Source organism: Chinchilla lanigera, unplaced genomic scaffold, assembly GCF_000276665.1.
Source record: "Chinchilla lanigera isolate Chin_1 unplaced genomic scaffold, ChiLan1.0 scaffold00055, whole genome shotgun sequence".
Lineage (NCBI taxonomy): Eukaryota > Metazoa > Chordata > Mammalia > Rodentia > Chinchillidae > Chinchilla > Chinchilla lanigera.
This window is the reverse complement of record NW_004955456.1, coordinates 8,549,129-8,567,766: the sequence shown is the minus strand read 5'-3', so window position 1 is coordinate 8,567,766 and position 18,638 is coordinate 8,549,129. Positions and strand designations below refer to the sequence as shown.

General features: G+C 42.6%; 1 protein-coding gene across 3 annotated transcripts in view; it reads right to left on the bottom strand.

Annotated features, from left to right (window-relative positions):
* The window catches only part of Tpst1 (tyrosylprotein sulfotransferase 1), a gene marked incomplete in the record, with an annotated part of 93,530 nt that overhangs the window by 49,125 nt on the left and 25,767 nt on the right, over nt 1-18,638 (bottom strand). For all 3 annotated transcript variants that reach the window (XM_013520566.1, XM_005396711.2, XM_005396714.2), the window contains 1 exon segment: nt 10,896-11,840. In XM_013520566.1, coding sequence (XP_013376020.1) covers nt 10,896-11,740 — 845 coding nt within the window.

Here is an 18,638-nt window from a genome sequence, read left to right as displayed (position 1 = left end):
TTTTTTTGTACCAGGAATCGAACTCAGGACCTTGCACTTGCCAGGCAGGTTCTTGTGCCACTGAGCTATATTATATCCCTGGTAGTCTGTTTCTTTTGATTAGTGAATTGAGATTATTAACATGGATGGTTGTAAGTATATATATAAACCCATGTATAACCTCTGTCCCTGCCACTATGGCCACTCTGTTCATGAGCCCATTGGGCAATGACAGGGGTGGCTAAAGAAAGAGGTTGACCACTAGCTACAGAATTGGTCAGTCTATCCATTTGATGATGAAAGTCCTCTTTTGCCAAGGTCACTTTTTGGTGAGCATTTACATGAGAGACAAATATCTTTACATTCCATGCCCATATGGAAAGGTCTAATCACAAACCTCTTCCCCAAATATCTTTCTCACCAATTTTCTAGTCAGGCAAACTATGGGAAATTGGTGAAGAAAAAGAAAGGAAAGAGAAGGAAAAAATAAGAACAGAACAGAACAGTCACAACAAAAAAAACCCTAGAAATTATGTTCACATTCATATAAAAACAGAACAAACTATCAAGAAAAAGGAAACAAATCAAAAACAAGAAAAAAAATATTCACTTCAAGGCGTTTCTGCTGTCAGTCACAGATAAAGTGGGCAGACAGACTCCAGATTTGTGCTGATTAATCCCAGCAAGCAAGCCGTAGATTTATGGCAGGGTAGTACATAGCCCTAGCAAGCTGGCACCTTTAGTTCCACTGAAGTTCAGGTTGGTTTCCGGTTAAGGTTGGGACCCAATTTGTTCAGCCTGAAACATTCTGTGTGCGTTCTGCCACCTTGAACTTGGTTCTGCCTTATCCTTACACTGGGATCTGCTAGATGGAGCCAGCCCACAGTTGCTCTGAGTTCCAAGCTCAGCTGGCCCCTCTCCGAGATGCCAAGTGGCCAACTTCCCTCTTCTGGGGAATGTCTGAAACCCAGTAACTCACCAGCCATGGCAGTCCATTGCTCTGTTCCACGGGTGCATTTCTCTGTGGAGGCCTCTGGAGTCATCAGTAGTTGTTTTTGTTTTGGTTTTGGTACTGGGAATCAAACTCAGGACCTTACACTTGCCAGGCAGGCGCTGTGCCACTGAGCTATATCCCTGGCTTAGCTGACAGTCTGTAGAGGTTTCAGTTCACAGTCATCTGGCTCCAAGGCAGGGTGGCTTCACAGAGAAGAGCAACTCATGGCAGACAGAAGACAGCAAAAGCAAAAAGGGAGAGACAAGACTCTTTCTGTCCCTTATATTGTATGCAGACTACCTGCTCTATGGTGGGTGTAGCACTCACACCCATAATCCCAGCATTGGACCATGAATCAATCACAAACTCTAGATTCAGCCACCTATAAAAAGTCTTCCCCTATGACTGCTTGAGGCTTTGCGGGTACACCCTGACATAAACCATAACACTGTGGATGTTGGATACTGTATCTCAGCAACAAAATTCTTATGAATGCACATCTTTGACAACTGTTCTGGCGAATGACATGTAAATAGCAAAAGTTCTAAGAGCCAGTGTCTGATTTGTTGCATCCTTTTCTGCTGTTTTGCTGATTCTGGAAACATGTTGAAGCTGAGCATCCGCCAGTCTGTTGGAGCTAATGGACCAGGGACTGAAACATCTGAAACTATGAACTATTCCCTTGTTGAGTGATGAATATCAAGTGTTTAGTCTCAGGAATGGGAAAGCCAGTAGAGCTGGACTTTGTTAAAACTAAACACTTCTGTTCTCAAAAGACACTGTCAATAGGCTGAGAAGGCAAACCAGAGACTGGGAGAAAATACTTGAAAAATCCATCTCATAAAAGACTGTTATCCAAAATACACAAGAACTTAAAATTAAATAATACAAAGATGAACAACCCAGATTTTAGAATGGGCACCTCTCCTATAGAATGGTAAGTAAGCATATAAAAAAATGCTCCATATCCTATCTCATTAGGGAAATGCACATTAAAACAATGAGAATTTGCTACACACGTACTAGAATGGCCAAAATCCAGAACATCCACAAGACCAAATGCTGGTAAGAACGTGCAGCAACAGAACTGTCATCACTGTTGGTGGAAAATCAAAACTTGTAAAGACAGCTTGTCAGTTTCTTACAAATCTAAACATATTCTTGCCATAAGAGCCAGCAATCATCCTGGACATGTATCCAAATGAGCTGAAAACTTAGACCCACTCAAAAACCTGGATGTTGACAACACCTTTATGTATGACTGCCAAAGTTGTGGGCGACAGCAGTGTCCCTCAGTAGATGAATGGATCAATAAAATTGTAGTATCTATAGATTATGCAATGTTATTCAGTGTTGAAAAACATAAGCTATCAAGATATGAGAAGACAAGGAGAAACTCTGAATGAATAATACTAAGTATCAGTATTAATACTTTCATGAACTAAGAGCTTAACCTGAAAACGGTATATAGTATAGGCCTCCAACCGTCTGACACTAGAGAAAGCAAAGCTATTGATGCAGTAAAATTAGTGCATGGTTGCCAAGGGCAAGGGAGACGAAAGGATAAGCAGATGGGGCACAGGGGAATTTTAGAACAGTGAAAATACTGTGTGTGATACGATATGGTAGATCTGTATCAGGGGGACCAACGTCAAAACTATAGCCATGCGCCGGGTGTGGTGGCGCACGCCTGTAATCCCAGCACTCGGGAGGTTGAGGCTTGAAGATCTTTGCAAGTTCAAGACCAGCCTAGGCTACAAAGTGAGCTCAAGGCCAGTCTGAACCGCACAGTGAGACCCTGTCTCAAAAAGAACCCCCCTGCAAAAAAAACTATAGACTCTGGGGTGATAATGGTGTATCAATATAGACCAATCAAATGCGACAGTCTGGTGTGGGATTTTGATATTAAGGCAGGTTATGCGGGTATGTGAGCAGAGTACACATGGGAACTCTATTTTCCACTGAATTTTGCTGTAAAACTAAACTATTCTTTTTAAAACGGAGCTGGGTGCGGTGGCGCACACCTGTAGTCCCAGCACCTGGGGATTGAGGCAGGAGGACCACCATGAGTTCAAGGCCAGCCCGGACTACATAGCAAGACCTTGTCTCAAAAAAATAATAAAAATAACAAATAAATAAATAAATAATAAACTGGAGAAAGATACCAATAAGCTGAGGAATAATTTTGAACTGTCTCATATACGTGTAAGGAGAAGAAAAAAATTTTTTAAAATTTTAAATTGTTAAGCAAAACAAAATGAACCGACAGGAAAATATACACTCATCCCATTTATATCAGGTTCACTAATAGGCAAACAAAACAGGAAAAACAAATCATCACCAGGTAATTCAAGTATTGCTATAATAATACTATAATTCCCAACCTGCCCTACCAGCTTGCCTACCAGAGCTGTTAAAATCAGGAGCTCACTTTGCTTAATGAGACACCATTTTAGGAGTTCTGGATTCTCTCTGCCCTAAACAGTCTTACAAGAGAGCACATGATATCATTAACCAAAGCCTATGGTGCAGTTGGTACCATCCTAGCTGCTTCACATGGGGGGGATAAGTATTTTAAAATTTAAAAATAGTAAAAATATCACTTTTGAGCTGTTTATTATATGCCAGATACTATTCTAAAGGCTTTACAATAACTTAAACTTAACCTTTATAAGACTTCTATTAAATAAATAGTATTATCAGCATCCCTAACAGGTACAATTATCATCATAATAATGATAACGATGATAGATAATATTTTCAATACTTACTACATGCCAGACACTTAGCTAAGGACATTACAGTCTTTCCAATTTAATCTCCATGGCAACCACAAGAAGTCACTATGATTATTACCCCTAATAGGGTACTATTATCATCATCCCATTTCCAGGATAAGGAAACTAAAGGAGGGGTGAGGTAAGACTAAGCAAAACCAAGCACCTCAGCCAAGATCACAATTAATAAGAACAGGGCTATGATTGAGTCTACTCTGCCTGACTTGAAAGCCTGTGTGTAGACTCCACTCCTGACCGTTTATCTCCTTTCCCTAAGCCCTGACAGGACACACTACACGGGGGCAAGGAGCACAGGTTCTGAAGACAGGAAGGCCAGGCCCACATCCATGTTCAACTGTGGGACTGATGACAAATTCCTCAACCTCGGAGTCCTTCTGTAAAGCCGAGACGCAGAAAGTAGCAGCAGGCGAGTGGGAAAGGGCAAATCCAAAAACTGAATGGGATAAGACAGAGACAAGATTTGGCACAGTGCTTGGCATACAACAAACGTTCAGCTGGATGATATCGTCACCATCATCTCCATTGTAGAGATAACAGAAACACAGAATGGGATAGTAGTTTAATGTTACAGATACAATTTGTGTGGATGAAAGATTTTAAACACAGGTGTGACCCACTGAAAAGTCAGGACCCTTTTTCTACTGCCAATCTACCAAAGGCAGAGGAAGCACATTTTGGACAAGGAGGCCTGGAACTGAACGAGGAAAATAGCTACGAGCTGGCCGGAGGAAGAAGTGAGCACAGGGCTCTGAAGACGGGGGAGCAACACACCCAGGGGAACTGCAACAGTACACGGTGCAGCATCTTGGAGTAGTTGCAATCACTTCAGCACAGCTAAAGCCCGGAGAACAAGAGGCAAGATGTCACAACCTTCACGTGAAGCAGACGAAACACAGCAAGACTGGGGGCAGGGGTTCTCAAAGTGAAATCTCCTGACCAGAGGTATCGTTATCACTGGAGAACCTGCTACAAACGCAAGATTTGGGGCCTACCCTGCATCTCTTGAATCAGAAACTCCAAATCTAGTATCAAAAGGTCCTCCAAGCTGGGCGAGGTGGCACACGCCTATAATCCCAGCACTCGGGAGGCTGAGGCAGGAGGATCGTTGCGAGTTCAAGACCAGCCTGGGCTACAAAGTGAGCTCAAGGCCAGCCTGAGCTGCATAGCAAGACCCTGTCTCAAAAAAAAAAAAAAAAAAAAAAAAAAAAAAAAAAAAAAAAAAAAAAAAAAAAAATCAAAAAACAAAAAACAAAACAAACAAAAGGTGACTCTGATGTTTGGAAACATGATGCTGGCAATGATGGGGTGGAATCGTGCTGCTGAAAGCAATAAAATCATCCTCCATTATCCAGGTAATTCAGGAAAGGGGGGATGAATTCATGCACAGTATCAGCATAGACACAGCTACAGTACTCGTGATGTAATTGGTTTTTCTTTGAAAATAATTAACCAAGTTTATAAGTTATTCTACTTACAGATCAAACTGCCACATGCTATATTCACTCAAATACTGTAAAACAGACTTATCTTTTAGCTGAAAAAAATTTATTTTTACATCAGAGTGATGTAAACTTTTACCTGCTATGGACTGACTGTGGGTATCTCCCAAAATTCATATATTGAAACTTACTCACCCATGTGATATTAAGAGGTGGGACTTAGCTGTGCATGGTGTTATATATGTGTATTCCCAGCACTCTGGGAGGCTGAGGCAGGAGGATCATAAGTTAAACTCCCATCTAGGCAACTTGGTGAGATCCTGTCTCAAATAAAAATAGCTGATAATAGCTCAGTACAAAGACTCTGGGTTTAATCCCCTCTGCCCCCTCACACACCCATACACATATAGGAGCTGGGCCTTTGATGGTGCCCTAACTGATTCCTTGTAAGGAGGCCACAAGAGACCACTCCCTTTTCCTACCTGTGAGCACACAAGGCACCATCCATGAGCCAGAGAGCTGTCGTGCCTGACCTTAGACTTCCAGTCTCCAGAACCGACAAACCAGTTTTGCTATAGCAGCCCAGAGGGTCTAAGTCATACCCTAAAAGGTCATTAAAATGGCCTACTAGAACTGCTTTTTGAAACCACTACAAACCCAAACTCTTAAAAATTTTTATCTTTCTTAATTGTAAAAGACACCATGATCATTTTTTCTTCTGAAAACAAAATTAAAGCTTTGCAACTGCGACACTGCAGTTTCACTTGTTTTCTTTGTTAAATCCAGACAAAATTAAATGTGGCCTCAGCCAGAGCCACGTCACCTCTAAGTACTTCACGGACGAAGGTTCCTTAGCAGACTTCCCTTGAAAAAACGATCGTTCCATTGCTAAGGGAAGTATGAAAGCAAATGGTCTGTAAGATGAAATTCTAGATTTCCAACATACGCCATGAAGCCCCAAGCCTGGTCCCCTCTCAGGCTTTATCTTCCACTCCTTTCTGCCTGGAAACAAACTCTCCACCAACAGCAAGCAGCCTGTATTTCCCCAGAAGGACCACAGTTTCTCATCTTGTTAATTTGCTCACATTGTAACTTCCTAACGACTACTGCCTGGTGGTTTGACTGTATTATTTTTTAAATTATATTAGCCAATGAGAAACAAACACCATATTCTGCCCCAAGTGGGGCTGTGCCGGGAGAGTTCCACTAGTGGGGTGGGCAGGGTCCAACACAGGTCTGGTGTCAGAGTGAGCCAGGCCTCAGGTCCCCTGGAGCCCCAGTGGTGGGCCAGCAGCTGGGCTGCAGGAAATCTTCCGCGTCACCTCTTGCCTGGGGACCCGCAGACCACAGAGTTAGACAGAGCCGGGCTGCTCCCACGAGGAGCGGCTCATGGACCGCCCACCAGGCTGGGGCTGGGCCAGAGCAAAGGTGTTCCCTCCGGCCAGGCAAGGACCCCCTGATGCACAATACTCCCCAAGTCAGCCCCAGACACTCTCCCCTTTATCTGTTCCACTACTCAGCTTTCAGGTCAGTGGCCTGCAACCGGGGATTGGGCAATGTCCAGAAACATTTTTGGTTGTGAACAGTTTGGGCTATGGGAAAGGGAAGCTGCTTTCATCTAGACAGCAGAAACAGAGACGCAGCTAAATAACACCCACAAGGAACAACCACCTGGCCCCGAAGGTCAGCAGTACCAAGGACGTGGAAATCGAGCTTCCGGTCTAACCTCTTTACCACACTGGCCTTGGAAGGTTTTCCTGAACACCCTAGACTGGGTTAGGTATCTCTGCCTGGTTTTCAATAGTTCTTATCAGTGCCCTGTATAAAAATCTGTGCCTTCCATTAGATCCTGTGTTCCTTTAAGGCAGAGACCTTTGGCTCCAGGGCCTGACACACACAAGGCGCTCATTAAATAGCGCTTGCTACCTGCCAATTGCAATTGATACAATCTATGCCTCCTATAAAAGAAACCCCAGATCTCAGCTGGGCACAGTTAACTGGAATGAAAACATTTCCCAGCCTTTCTTATAGTTACATATGGCAATATGAGTAAGTTATGGCCCGTGGAAAGCGAGAAATGCTGCCTGGAAGCTTATAGGAAACACTGTCCAAGAGTATGAAATGTCCTCTCTTCTGCACACAGCCCCTTTCCATCTCGCCGTTTCGGATGTGGATGAAGGGATGGGATGAAGGGAAGGGAAGGGATCCCCAAGCCACGGGGATGACGGAGCCACAGCCGGACACAGTCCAGATGGCAGATGGCCGCAGAGCAAGACAAGCAGCCCCGGCCGCTGTCCCTCATGGAGCAGCCATGATTTCTCTGAAATCTTTATCATTTTGGAAGTCTGATATCTGCAGAAAAATCTAATCCAAATTAATAAATGACTCAATAGCCTACGATGTCTACTCTTTGCTACCAATTACTATATCCTCCAGGAAAGAACAGATTTTGCTTTGTTCATTCATCTTCTTGCTCTGCTTCCATTCTTTCCTCACCGACAAACCTGGAAATACAGTGCTGCTTTCCTTGCACACCGTGTTTTGCCCTGTCACTTTCACCCCGTGTTTATTCCATTGCCCTTCTCCAGCTAAGGCTCTCAGCCACTTTATCGCCTCAGTGTCACTGTAAAGATCCATTTCCTTAGGCAGCATTTAACACCCAGATTTTTATTTTTTGTCCATGTTTGCAGTCCAGAACAATTACATCCTTGTGCGGAGTCGGTACCTCGACATCACACATCCGCATTCTTCTTCATTCTTCCTTTATCTTTTCCCCCCATCCCTCCCCTGCTTGGTCTCCTCCACTTATAGCACCTAGAGCTCGGGAAGCTGGTCTACTGCCTTCGCAAAGGATAAGCAATGAGTCCGCAGACTCGCTCTCTAGTAACTTTCTAGGGGAAACATGCAATATTTATGAAATTTTTCTAAAATATTTCAATCTGAGCTACTAGAGCTCAGATAACCCTAATTTATGTACCATTAATTCTCCATGCTTTTCAAGTGCTCATAATTTTTACGAATACAGACCGTCACTCTCTTGATTTGTTTATAATATTCTTGTTTTCCTTAAATTTTAGAAAATCTTAAGTGGATGTTTAGTTACCTTTCTCTGTTAATCAATCTTGTAAGATACATGAACTTCAAACTTTCAAACTGACAAAGATTCTTAATTGCTACAAACCTCCACCTCCTGAACCTTCTCCTAGGTTCATCTTTTTTTATAAAATGCATCTTGAGCAAAGAACTCCGGTAAGATATTTTAGCAACATCCTCATACATGATAAAGTTTCTCAACACACACACACACACACACACACACACACACACACACACACACACACGATGTCTAATCACCCTGGTTTGTTGTCAGCAAGAACCCTTTTAGGTTGCTCTAGCCTCCTCTTTACCCCTGGTGTTTCCCCTTAGTAACTTCCTACCCATTGTCTTCTGAGTGTAAGTTACCACTGGCCCAGGCTGCCTCCTATTTGATCTCTCTCTGTCTCCTACTCCAAGACCCCTCTGCAGAGCTCACTAGATCTCCTGTAATGGTTTTGAATCAAGCTTGACTTTTGGCGCTTTAACAAGTACCACTGAGCAATTTTTTTCTTTAGCAAAACTAAATTCTATTTTGGAAATTAAAAAAAATAATATTCTAAATTTAGTAAATTATTAATTGTTCTTTCTATTGCTCCCCAATATCTCTATCTCAAAAAACTTTCCTGTGAGCTGGGTGTGGTGGCACACCCCTATAATTCTAGCACTTGGGACGCTGAGGCAGGAGGATCATTGCGAGTTCAAGACCAGCCTGGGCTACAAAGTGAGCTCAAGGCCAGCCTGAACTGCATAGCGAGACCCTGTCTCAAAAAGACAAAAAACAAAACAAAACGAAACAAAAACCTTTCCTGTATTATTTTCTCCTAATTTATTTCATGTTTCTTTGCACTAGATCTTTAAAGACTGAGTTTAGACTCACCCACAGGAGCTCTACTCTTGTTTTATCTTGGAACTCTGGGTAAGAGTTTGTTTCAGAAAGGAGTACAAATGCCATTTTTCATTTTATTTTTCAGTTTCAAAACACATTTGTACACTTTTAGAAAGGTCAAAATTAAAAGGTTTGACAGGGGCTGGGGATTTAGCTCAGCGGCAAAAGCGCCTGCCTGGCAAGCGCAAGGTCATGAGTTCGGTTCCCGGTACCGGAGAAAAACCAAAAAACCAAAAAAAAAAAAAAAAAAAGGTTTGACAGTACTAAATACTGGCAAAGATACAAGGCAATTAGAGCACATTTACTTATACACTGTACAGCTATGCATGAATGGTACAGCTATATAAAAAAGATACAGACATTTGGAAAACTGTAAGAAAGTATCTGTTAAAACTTATAAAGTAGTCATGCATGGTGCAAGCCTATAATCTCCACCCTCTGGGCGTCAGGAGCAAGCACCAGCCCAGCCTGGGCAATAACCTGTCTCAAAATTTAAAAAATAAAGGACTGAGGAAGTAGTGCAGTGTGAAATTCTTCAGTTCAATCCCCAATTCAGGAAAAAAAAAAAAAGAAATGAAAGAAGCTTTTAAAGTGTGTCTGTGTATGTATGCCTGTGTGTATACACATATGCTGTATACGAGTCGGTAATCTTAACCTAGTGTATGCCCAAAAGAAACAACTGCTTATCCACCAAAAGTAATAGGAAACTTTATCCATAATGACATAAACTTGGAAACAACTCAAATAGCGATCAACTGAAGAATGGATAAACTGTGGTTTATGCACTGGAACATCATGGAGTAATAAAAATGAAGGAACTATACAGCTAATTTACAACAACATGTAAGACTGAAGGAAGGAAGCCAGGCACAGAAGGTTATATACGCCCGACTGCACTGATATGAAGCTCAAGGGTAAGCAAAGCTCATCCACGGTGTCAGGGGTTTGGAATATGCGTTTCCTTCGGGTGCAGGAAACGGCGCCGACAGTAGCAGCGCAGAGAAGATTCCTCAGTGCTGGATATGGCAATTATACAGAGTACACAGACGTGAAAATTCATCAAATCGTATGTTGAATATCTGTATATTTACTATGTATCTTAAAACTTTAACTTAAAAGATTCATATAGTAGCAAGAATCTTAGACTAAGCCCTGGAAAGTTCTAGTCATGGTTCTGAGGTGCATAATTTTTGACAAAGCACTTTCTGGTATTAATCTTAAACCACACAAAAGCCAACTATCCTTACCAATAAAAGTACCTAAAAATAAAAAATCAGAAGTCACTAAGCTGTATGATAGACACTAAGGCCTAAGGCCTGAGCTCAGTGAAAAAGGCCTTTCACTGCCTGCAAATAGGATTTACATCCATCAAGAAAATGTAAGGCTGGGGCTGTAACTCAGTGGTACAGAGTTTGCCTAGCATGCGTGAGTTCCTGGGTTTAATTTGTCGTACTGCAAAATAAACAAGCAAAGGACAATATATAAATGAACAAATGAATTACATAAGTGGAAGAATATACAACGAACTGGTAGAGAACTACCAAAAAAACCATCAATGAAGCTATATCTTTTGTAAGAAAGATTTAGAATTTATATATATGTTATATATGCAAAATACGCACATGCACATACACACACTTACACACGTGTATCTTGATTAGCTAAATATAGGGTAAAAATAAAAAAACATAACTTGTACTCACTTTGACAGAGACACTCCCCCTGCCTTCCCAATCATCTCTTCATGGTGCAGTACCGAGTGGTTCCATGGAATGTGGAGGAACTTCAAGAGCGTTCTCATCCACCGCTCAGGATGCAGGACGAGCTGCTCGTAGTGAACCAACATGCACTTTTTATAACCAACCTCCATACACTGGTTATACATAGTCTCTATGGCACGATTCCATTTGGTCAAACAGTCCCTGTAGCTGTTCAGGTCAAACCCAGCTATAGTGACTTTGCGAGAAATCATTGAATGTACTGATGCCCGGCCGTCTCGGACCATCAGGAGAAACTTGGCATTGGGGAACAACCTCGCAAGGTACGTTAAGGATTTCAGGGCAAAGGGATCTTTGTTACATAAATAAGGGGCTGGCTCCCCGTGTTTCACAATGATTTCTAGTAAGAAGGCTTGCATGGCGGAATCCAGCACTTCGTCGGTGACACCAGCCTCATCCAAGCGGATCTTCTCTTTACTGGACCGTGACCACATCTGCTTCAGGGCCAGGATGCGCGGGATGACCCTGGTTTCCTCTCCGCAGCGGATGTCCGGGTGTGCGTCCAGCATGGCCCTCATGAGGGTGGTTCCGCTCCGAGGCACGCCGCCGATAAATATTAGAGGCATGTCTTTGTGGTAGGCAAAGGTCTTGTTGGCTCTGGGGTCCGGGCCAGTTCGCACGGTCGACTTCACGCTCTCCAGCTTCACCGGTGGGCTCCGCTCCTCTATGCGGTGGTGGCATTCCATGGCGTGCTGGCCCAGGTAAAACACGGTCACGGAGCTAATCACCAGACAGGCCAGGAGTAAGTTCTGCTTCAGTTTCCCAACCATCTTGTGCGGTTATCTTATTAGCAAACAGACGCTGTGCTCAAAATGATTTCCAAAAAATGTTCAGGCCATGGAGATGCTACTTGAGCAAGATGATCAACACCTAGCAGAGAAAGGAAAAAGGCCCTTTTATCATATTACAATTGTTTACAAATCAGTCACAGTTACCACCAGGGCACTGCAGCTAGAAAGAAGCGGAAGCAGTCTTGGATGCACTGGTATCTTAGAACACGGTGTACACAAATATGAGCACAAATAAATCAGTGTGCATAATGAGAAACAACTTTTCTAAATGCAACAAATCTGAAGCTTTGTATCTGGCACAGAATGAAAAAATAAACACAACTACTTCTCTCGAGTCGAGCAGATCTTTAATGCACCCACATGTTTGGAGTCCACTCTGAGGCTGGCCACTTGTGTCCACATTCACTTCAAGGCCTAACACTCATGACCTCCACATTCTACTGTAAAGAGAAATCACAGAAGAAATACCAAGCACAACTTCCAAATCTCTAACGGAGATTCAGGGCACGCACCCCACAACTTATTTAGGTACTGCAGACCGGACAGCCAGGCTTGACTGAGGACAAACTTGAAAGGGGCAGCAGTACAGTGACCTCTGCTCTCAGAAGCAAAGTCTTCAGCACAGGCAGATGTGCAAACGAGGACAACGAAATGTGACCAATACCTCACTGGAAATATGCAAGGGGACACTGGGTGCACAATGAAAAGGGCCGTGTAAGTCCATCCTGGGATCCTGCAAAGCTGTACAGAAACCAAGAGGGAGAGGGGGTGTGGGGGTTTACATCTGTAATCCCAGCTACTCAGGAAGCTGAGGCAGGAAGGTAGAACATTTGAGACCAGCCTGGGTAACTTAGTGACCCTGTCCCCCCATTTTTTTTTTCCCGGTACCGGGAATCGAACTCACAACCTCATGCTTGCCAGGCAGGCACTGTGACGCTGAGCTAAATCCCCAGCCCCCTGTCCCCAAATTTAAAAAACATTTCAAGGGCTGAGGTTGAAGCTCAGTGCTAGAGAGCTTGCCTAGCATGTACAAGGCCCTGGGCTTGCTAAGCAGTACTGTGTGAAAAAACCTGAAAAGAAAATAGCAAAAAAGAGTATTGTAAATCACAGGAACTCACATGCAGAGCACACAGGCAGCATGAGCAGGTGACAGGAAGTAGCCCAGGAGAGCTTTGAGGAGCCTGTGGTCGAGCCTTGGCACACGGGCAAGATCTGGGCATGCTGGGCACTCCAAGCCGCAGGTACACTTGGGCCAAACCACTGGCCACACGCTGGGAGGCAGTCAGCAACCAGACTACTCTTAAGACTTTAAAAGTTCCCCTGAAGCCTCACAAGTGTGATGGTTAATTTTCTGTGTCAACTTGACTAAGTGGTCAGTTGTTCGGCCAAACGTCCATCTAAATATTGCTGTGAAAGATTTTTTTTAGATGTGATGAGTATTTAAATCCACAGATTTGGAGTCAGGCAGATTCTCCTACATAATACAGGAGGACCTCATCCAACAATTAGAACACTGAGCTTTCCTGGAAAAGAAAGAACTCAGCTCCAGACGACAACACAGAAACAGTGCCTGAATTTCCAAGCTAGTGTGGAATGTGGATTCAAGACCACAACATTAACTTGTACCTGCCCGGCCGCCCCGTGGGGCCCAGACTTGCTAGCCCCTCATCACCGTCACAGGAGCCAGTGGCTTTGAATCAGTTTCTTCTCCTTCTCCTCTGCAGTCTGCTGACCTGCAGAATTTGGAGTGAAGACCACGACAGCTTCCTGACCGTCCTGTGGATTTCACACCTGCCAGGCCCACAACCACGTGAGCCAGTTCTTTAAAATCAGCCGCTACCTTTCCCTCCCCCAGCCACCCTGTACACATACTCTCCAGGTTCTGTGTTTCTGCAGAGTCCTAACACAGTAAGTACACCTGGGACAACGACCAACGGCACTGGAAAAATACATTCCGAGTGACAGGACTTCCATGCAGTAGGCCTTTCCTCTTCCTAAAGCCAACTATAAACTTGGATGAAACTGACAAACAACCCTAAGGGTTCTAAGGGTCTAAAACTGATTGATGCTTAGAAACTGTAAAAGCTGGGTAAAAACAACATCTGTGTAGGGACACTCCCGCCTTCCACCTCCCTACTCGTAGGTGCCGAGGTCCTGCAGGCGCAGGCACGGCAAGGCACACCATGAGGACCGCTGGCTTGGCGCTAGGGTGGAGGGGATTTGCTGCATTTGGGGCAGTGCACAACACACGCCTGCCACTCGCACCATCAGTGTAAATGATGGGCTTGGGGGAGGTGAGCAAGCAGAGTACTTCCACTAGGCTAAGGCTGCGGGCATGGTGGGGACAAGTTTGTGGTCCACCCTGAGCCTGCACACAGGTACAAAGGAGTGCGTGTTTGTATTTGTGTGTATGTGTGACGTTAGCATACACCTACATGAAATGTCCACACAAGGCAACTTGACAGGGACACAAAGCCGGGCACAGGAGCAGAGACCTAACTGCGACACAGGCACGAAAGAACTCAGCGCAGAAACGTTCTAAACCTGGACTGTTGTCACGGTTGCACAACTCTCCCACATCTAATAAAAATCACCGAGTTAGACACTGACAATGGGTGTTTCATGATATACAAATCACACCTCAATACAGCTGTTTTCAGAAAGAGAATACATTACTAGAACATATTTTAATGGCCCCTATGGGACATACCAACCAAGATCTGGTTTTTGTTTATTCATGTATTCACTCCCATTGTTATATATTTGAGCACATTATTGTGCCAGGCACTGCATGGAGTTTCAATCAAGACTCAAGAATCACAGAGAATAGGGCTGGGGTTGTAGCTCATTGGCACAAGCACCTATCTAGCAAGTGCAAGGTCCTGAGTTTGATTCCCAGTTCCAAAAAAAAAAAAAAGAATCACAAAAAGAATCACAAAGAATAAGTTGAGATTAAAAGACTGGTTTAATAGAGAAAGACTGACAAGAAAAGGGTGTTAATTGAGATAACTGGTAGCAATATGGCATTGAAAGGTCCAGAAAACTGTGTCCATAACACAAAAGACACACTTAGCCTGTTATTCCAGTATTCCACTGGAAAGAGGGTGGGTGGAAGAAAAAAACCACGACAAGAAAAGACAGCAAATAGAAAACAGAATTAATATTCACCCCTGTAACAGTACCATATTGGCTGAAGAAACTAAAACCACATACAAGCATGCAGGCACACACACAGTGTAAAATAAACTCTCTTGAATTTGCTGGACTGGAAAAGACAGTCAAGAGAGTTGAGAGCTTGTGTTTCAAGCATAACAAAGGAAAACCCCATCTGGACATATCCTGCAATTTAAATATGGAGGAAACAGTTTTTCAGGCTTCCAAACACGGACCAAAGGACCAAATAACAAACTGGCATTAGATGTCCCCAGTGTATTAAATGTTGTCCTCTGGTTTCCGTGTGTGTGTGTGTGTGTGTGTGTGTGTGTGTGTGTGTTTTCTTTAAATACACCATAATGAACACATCTGCTACTTTTCTAACTGTGAAAAGATAAATCAATATTTTAAAAACAATAGAAGTCTGTCTTTTAAAACGGTACTTAGACTATGATTTGAAGAATGAATAGGCGGTGTTGAGCAGAGTGAAGGGAGGAGCATTCCAAACAAAGGTAAAGCCAGGCGTGGTGGCACATGCCTGTAATGCAAGCACTGGGGAGGCTGAGGCAGTGCAAGTTCAAGACCAGCCTGGGCTACAAAGTGAGCTCAAGGCCAGCCTGAACTGTATAACGAGACTCTGTCTCAAAACAACTACAACAAAAAAGACAAAGAAAACATTCCCGCAAAGCTTCATGTGTGTGGAAAGTGACTGGATTACAGGGGCACTATACTCACCAGTGATGATGAGCTCACTAGCTGGATGTGCTGTTAGGAGGTGGGCCTGGCTGGAATGGGTCACTGGGGTATGACCTGGAAGGGTGTATTCTATTTTTTTTTTTTGTCTTTTTTTTTAAAAAACAGGGTTTCGCTATGCAGTTCAGGCTGGCCTTGAGCTCACTTTGTAGCCCAGGCTGGTCTCAAACTTGCAACCATCCTCCTGCCTCAGCCTCCCAAGTGCTGGGATTACAGGCGTGTGCCACCATGTCCAGCTGAAAGGGAGTATTCTTGCCCCTACTTCCTTCCTTTGTTCTCGGCTTCCTGCCTGCGATGGGCTTTCCTCTGCCAAGCTGTTTCTTCCATGTAGCCAATCAATCATGGATTGAATCCTCTGAAAACCACAAGCCAAATTATCTTTTTTTTTGGTTTTGTTTTTTTTCTGGTACCGGGAATCAAACTCACGACCTTGTACTTGACAGGGAGGCACAGTGCCACTGAGCTAAATACCCAGCCCCCAAATTATCTTCTTTTAAATTGTGGGTATTGAGTATTTTGTTCCAGCAATGGAAAAGTGACCAATATAGAAAAGTGGTATTTGGGAATGGGGTATCCAACCATTTGCTCAGAAGTCTCAGGGACTTGTTTGGAAAAGTTTGGAGAAGCAAGCTAGAGAATCCCTAGAATGCTGTAAACAGAGTTTGATGGGTGATTCTGGTCAGAGCTCAAGACCAGAAGGCAGATAAAGAATGTAGACAGAAAGCCAGATTCAGAAGTTTTCATTTGGGAACAAGGGCTCTATCGGCAGCTGGACTAGAGGCCATGTGTATTAAACTCCAGCAGAAAATTTGTCTTCATTTTGCCCATGTCCCCAGACTGCAGGAGACTAAACTTAAGGGCAATAGACTAGCTGATCTAGCAGAGGAAATTTCAGGGCAGTCCAACGTTCAAGCTGTGGCATGGGTACTGCTTGTTACTTTTCACCTGATCTACATGGAGACTCAGGAGCAGAAGGCAGAGCCAAAAGCTATGCAGTGTTTCCAGTTTTGTCAAAAAGGAAGCACCTGCAAAGTTAGGGCAAAGGAGAGCATCACTGCTGAAAAGATTAACACCCCAGGGGCATCACATCAAGTTTTTAGAAAAGGCACATTCTGGGAGTATCTAATGACCACATGTATTTTTTAGAAGTATTTTTATGGATGAGTTATTAATTTTAATATTGAGTTTTATTAAACCATGTGTACTTAACAGGAAAATAAAATATTAAATTTTTAATATGTAATGAGTGTGTAGAATAAACATCAACATTTCCAACATCAACTGTTTAGCTGCTTACAAAATCTAAAAAACAACAGAGAAATAATCCTATGTGAAATACAATGAAAATACAAACAAAACTCAGCACAGAAATAATCTTTGCTTCAATTAACGTAACTAAGGCAGTCTTCACACATAACAACAGCATGTTTCATATGCAAGTCTCTCTTACACTGACAGCACATATGTTTAGCTTCCCTTTCTTGCTTGGCAAGCCATTCAAAACCTCTGCTGTCTTCCCCTTTTGTAAGGACCTTCCTACTATATTACACAATGTCCACTTAGCAGAAAAATGAAATAACAGTAAAATCAAATATCAAATATATATTGTTTAGAATAAACATCAACATTTTCTACATCAATTGTTTGTTTACTACATCTAAAAAAGTAACAGCAGAAATTAATTCCTACATGAACTATAATAAAAATACAAGTAAAACTCTACCACAAAAATAATCTTTACTTCAATTATCACACCTAAGGCAGCTTTTTCACAAAGGAGAACAGCATGAAAATACAACTGTCAAATGTGACATTTGAGTTACTTTTTGAAATAGGTGCGACAGGTCTGTTCACAAAGTCATACAGTTTACTACTGCATGACGAAAGACCTGGTGGCTGAGTTCCAGAATAAATTTCTTAATTCAAGGTGTAAAATGTCTTTGCACCTACCAGGGCATATATTTTTGTATCATATGTGGAACGTTTACTTGACATATATTGCCAAAAGCTTCCACATCCACAAAATATGCAAGTTGTCATCAGCTGTCATGTATTTAGATGGTATATAAATTGGCACTTTGAAACAAAGCTTTCAACAAATGAGTGAATAGCAGCCAAATTGTCAGATTTTTTGCTTTCTTGGAGGGCCTTTTTCTCATCAAAATGTAGAAAATTTTGAAGGAAACCAAATCTCTTGAGTGTCATTATTGTCCTAAAAGTCTCAAGGCTACATCTGCCACTTCTCCATAAATTCTTTAGATTCTGATGATTCGAATGATAAAGCCTTCCCACGAAGGCTTGTAGTTAAGATACTCAAGTATCATAGTAAATATATTTTTGAGCATTACTACTGATGCATGTAGAATGTTTTATGTTTCATTATTAGTGTATTTCAAAACATCTTGTGGCATACTGGCTGTTACAATTTCCAACACTGAATCACAGTGTTGACATTCTGTCCAACAGGTTTCACCCCTGCAAAAAACCTACTAACATTTTCTAACCTAGTTCTAACATTGGATTGTTCAGGTACACAGGACCATTTTTGGATCATGAAAGCCAAAGAAGTTAGCCCAAAGAAGTAGCTCTTTTTTTTCTTTTTGGTACCAGAAATCAAACTCAGGACCTTGCACTTGCCAGGCAGGCGCTGTGTCTCTGAACTATATCCCCGGCCCTGTAGCATTTTGACTAGTCAAATATTTATTTACATTACTGTTTTCTTTCTCAACTGAATCAAGGTCTTCATTCTGTACTTCTCTACCTGTCATATCTCTATATTTGATTTCTGTCATATCTTGCTAACTTCTTTGGCTCCCATGACCCAAGTGATCATCGGTAGCTGTCATCTGATGATTCACTTTCAACCTCCTCCCAAAATTATCAAAGCAGATTTTCATGCAACACTGTACTGAACTGGACTAGTTCTATAAGAAAAACCAAAAGAAAACACGTAATAAAACAATTACAAATA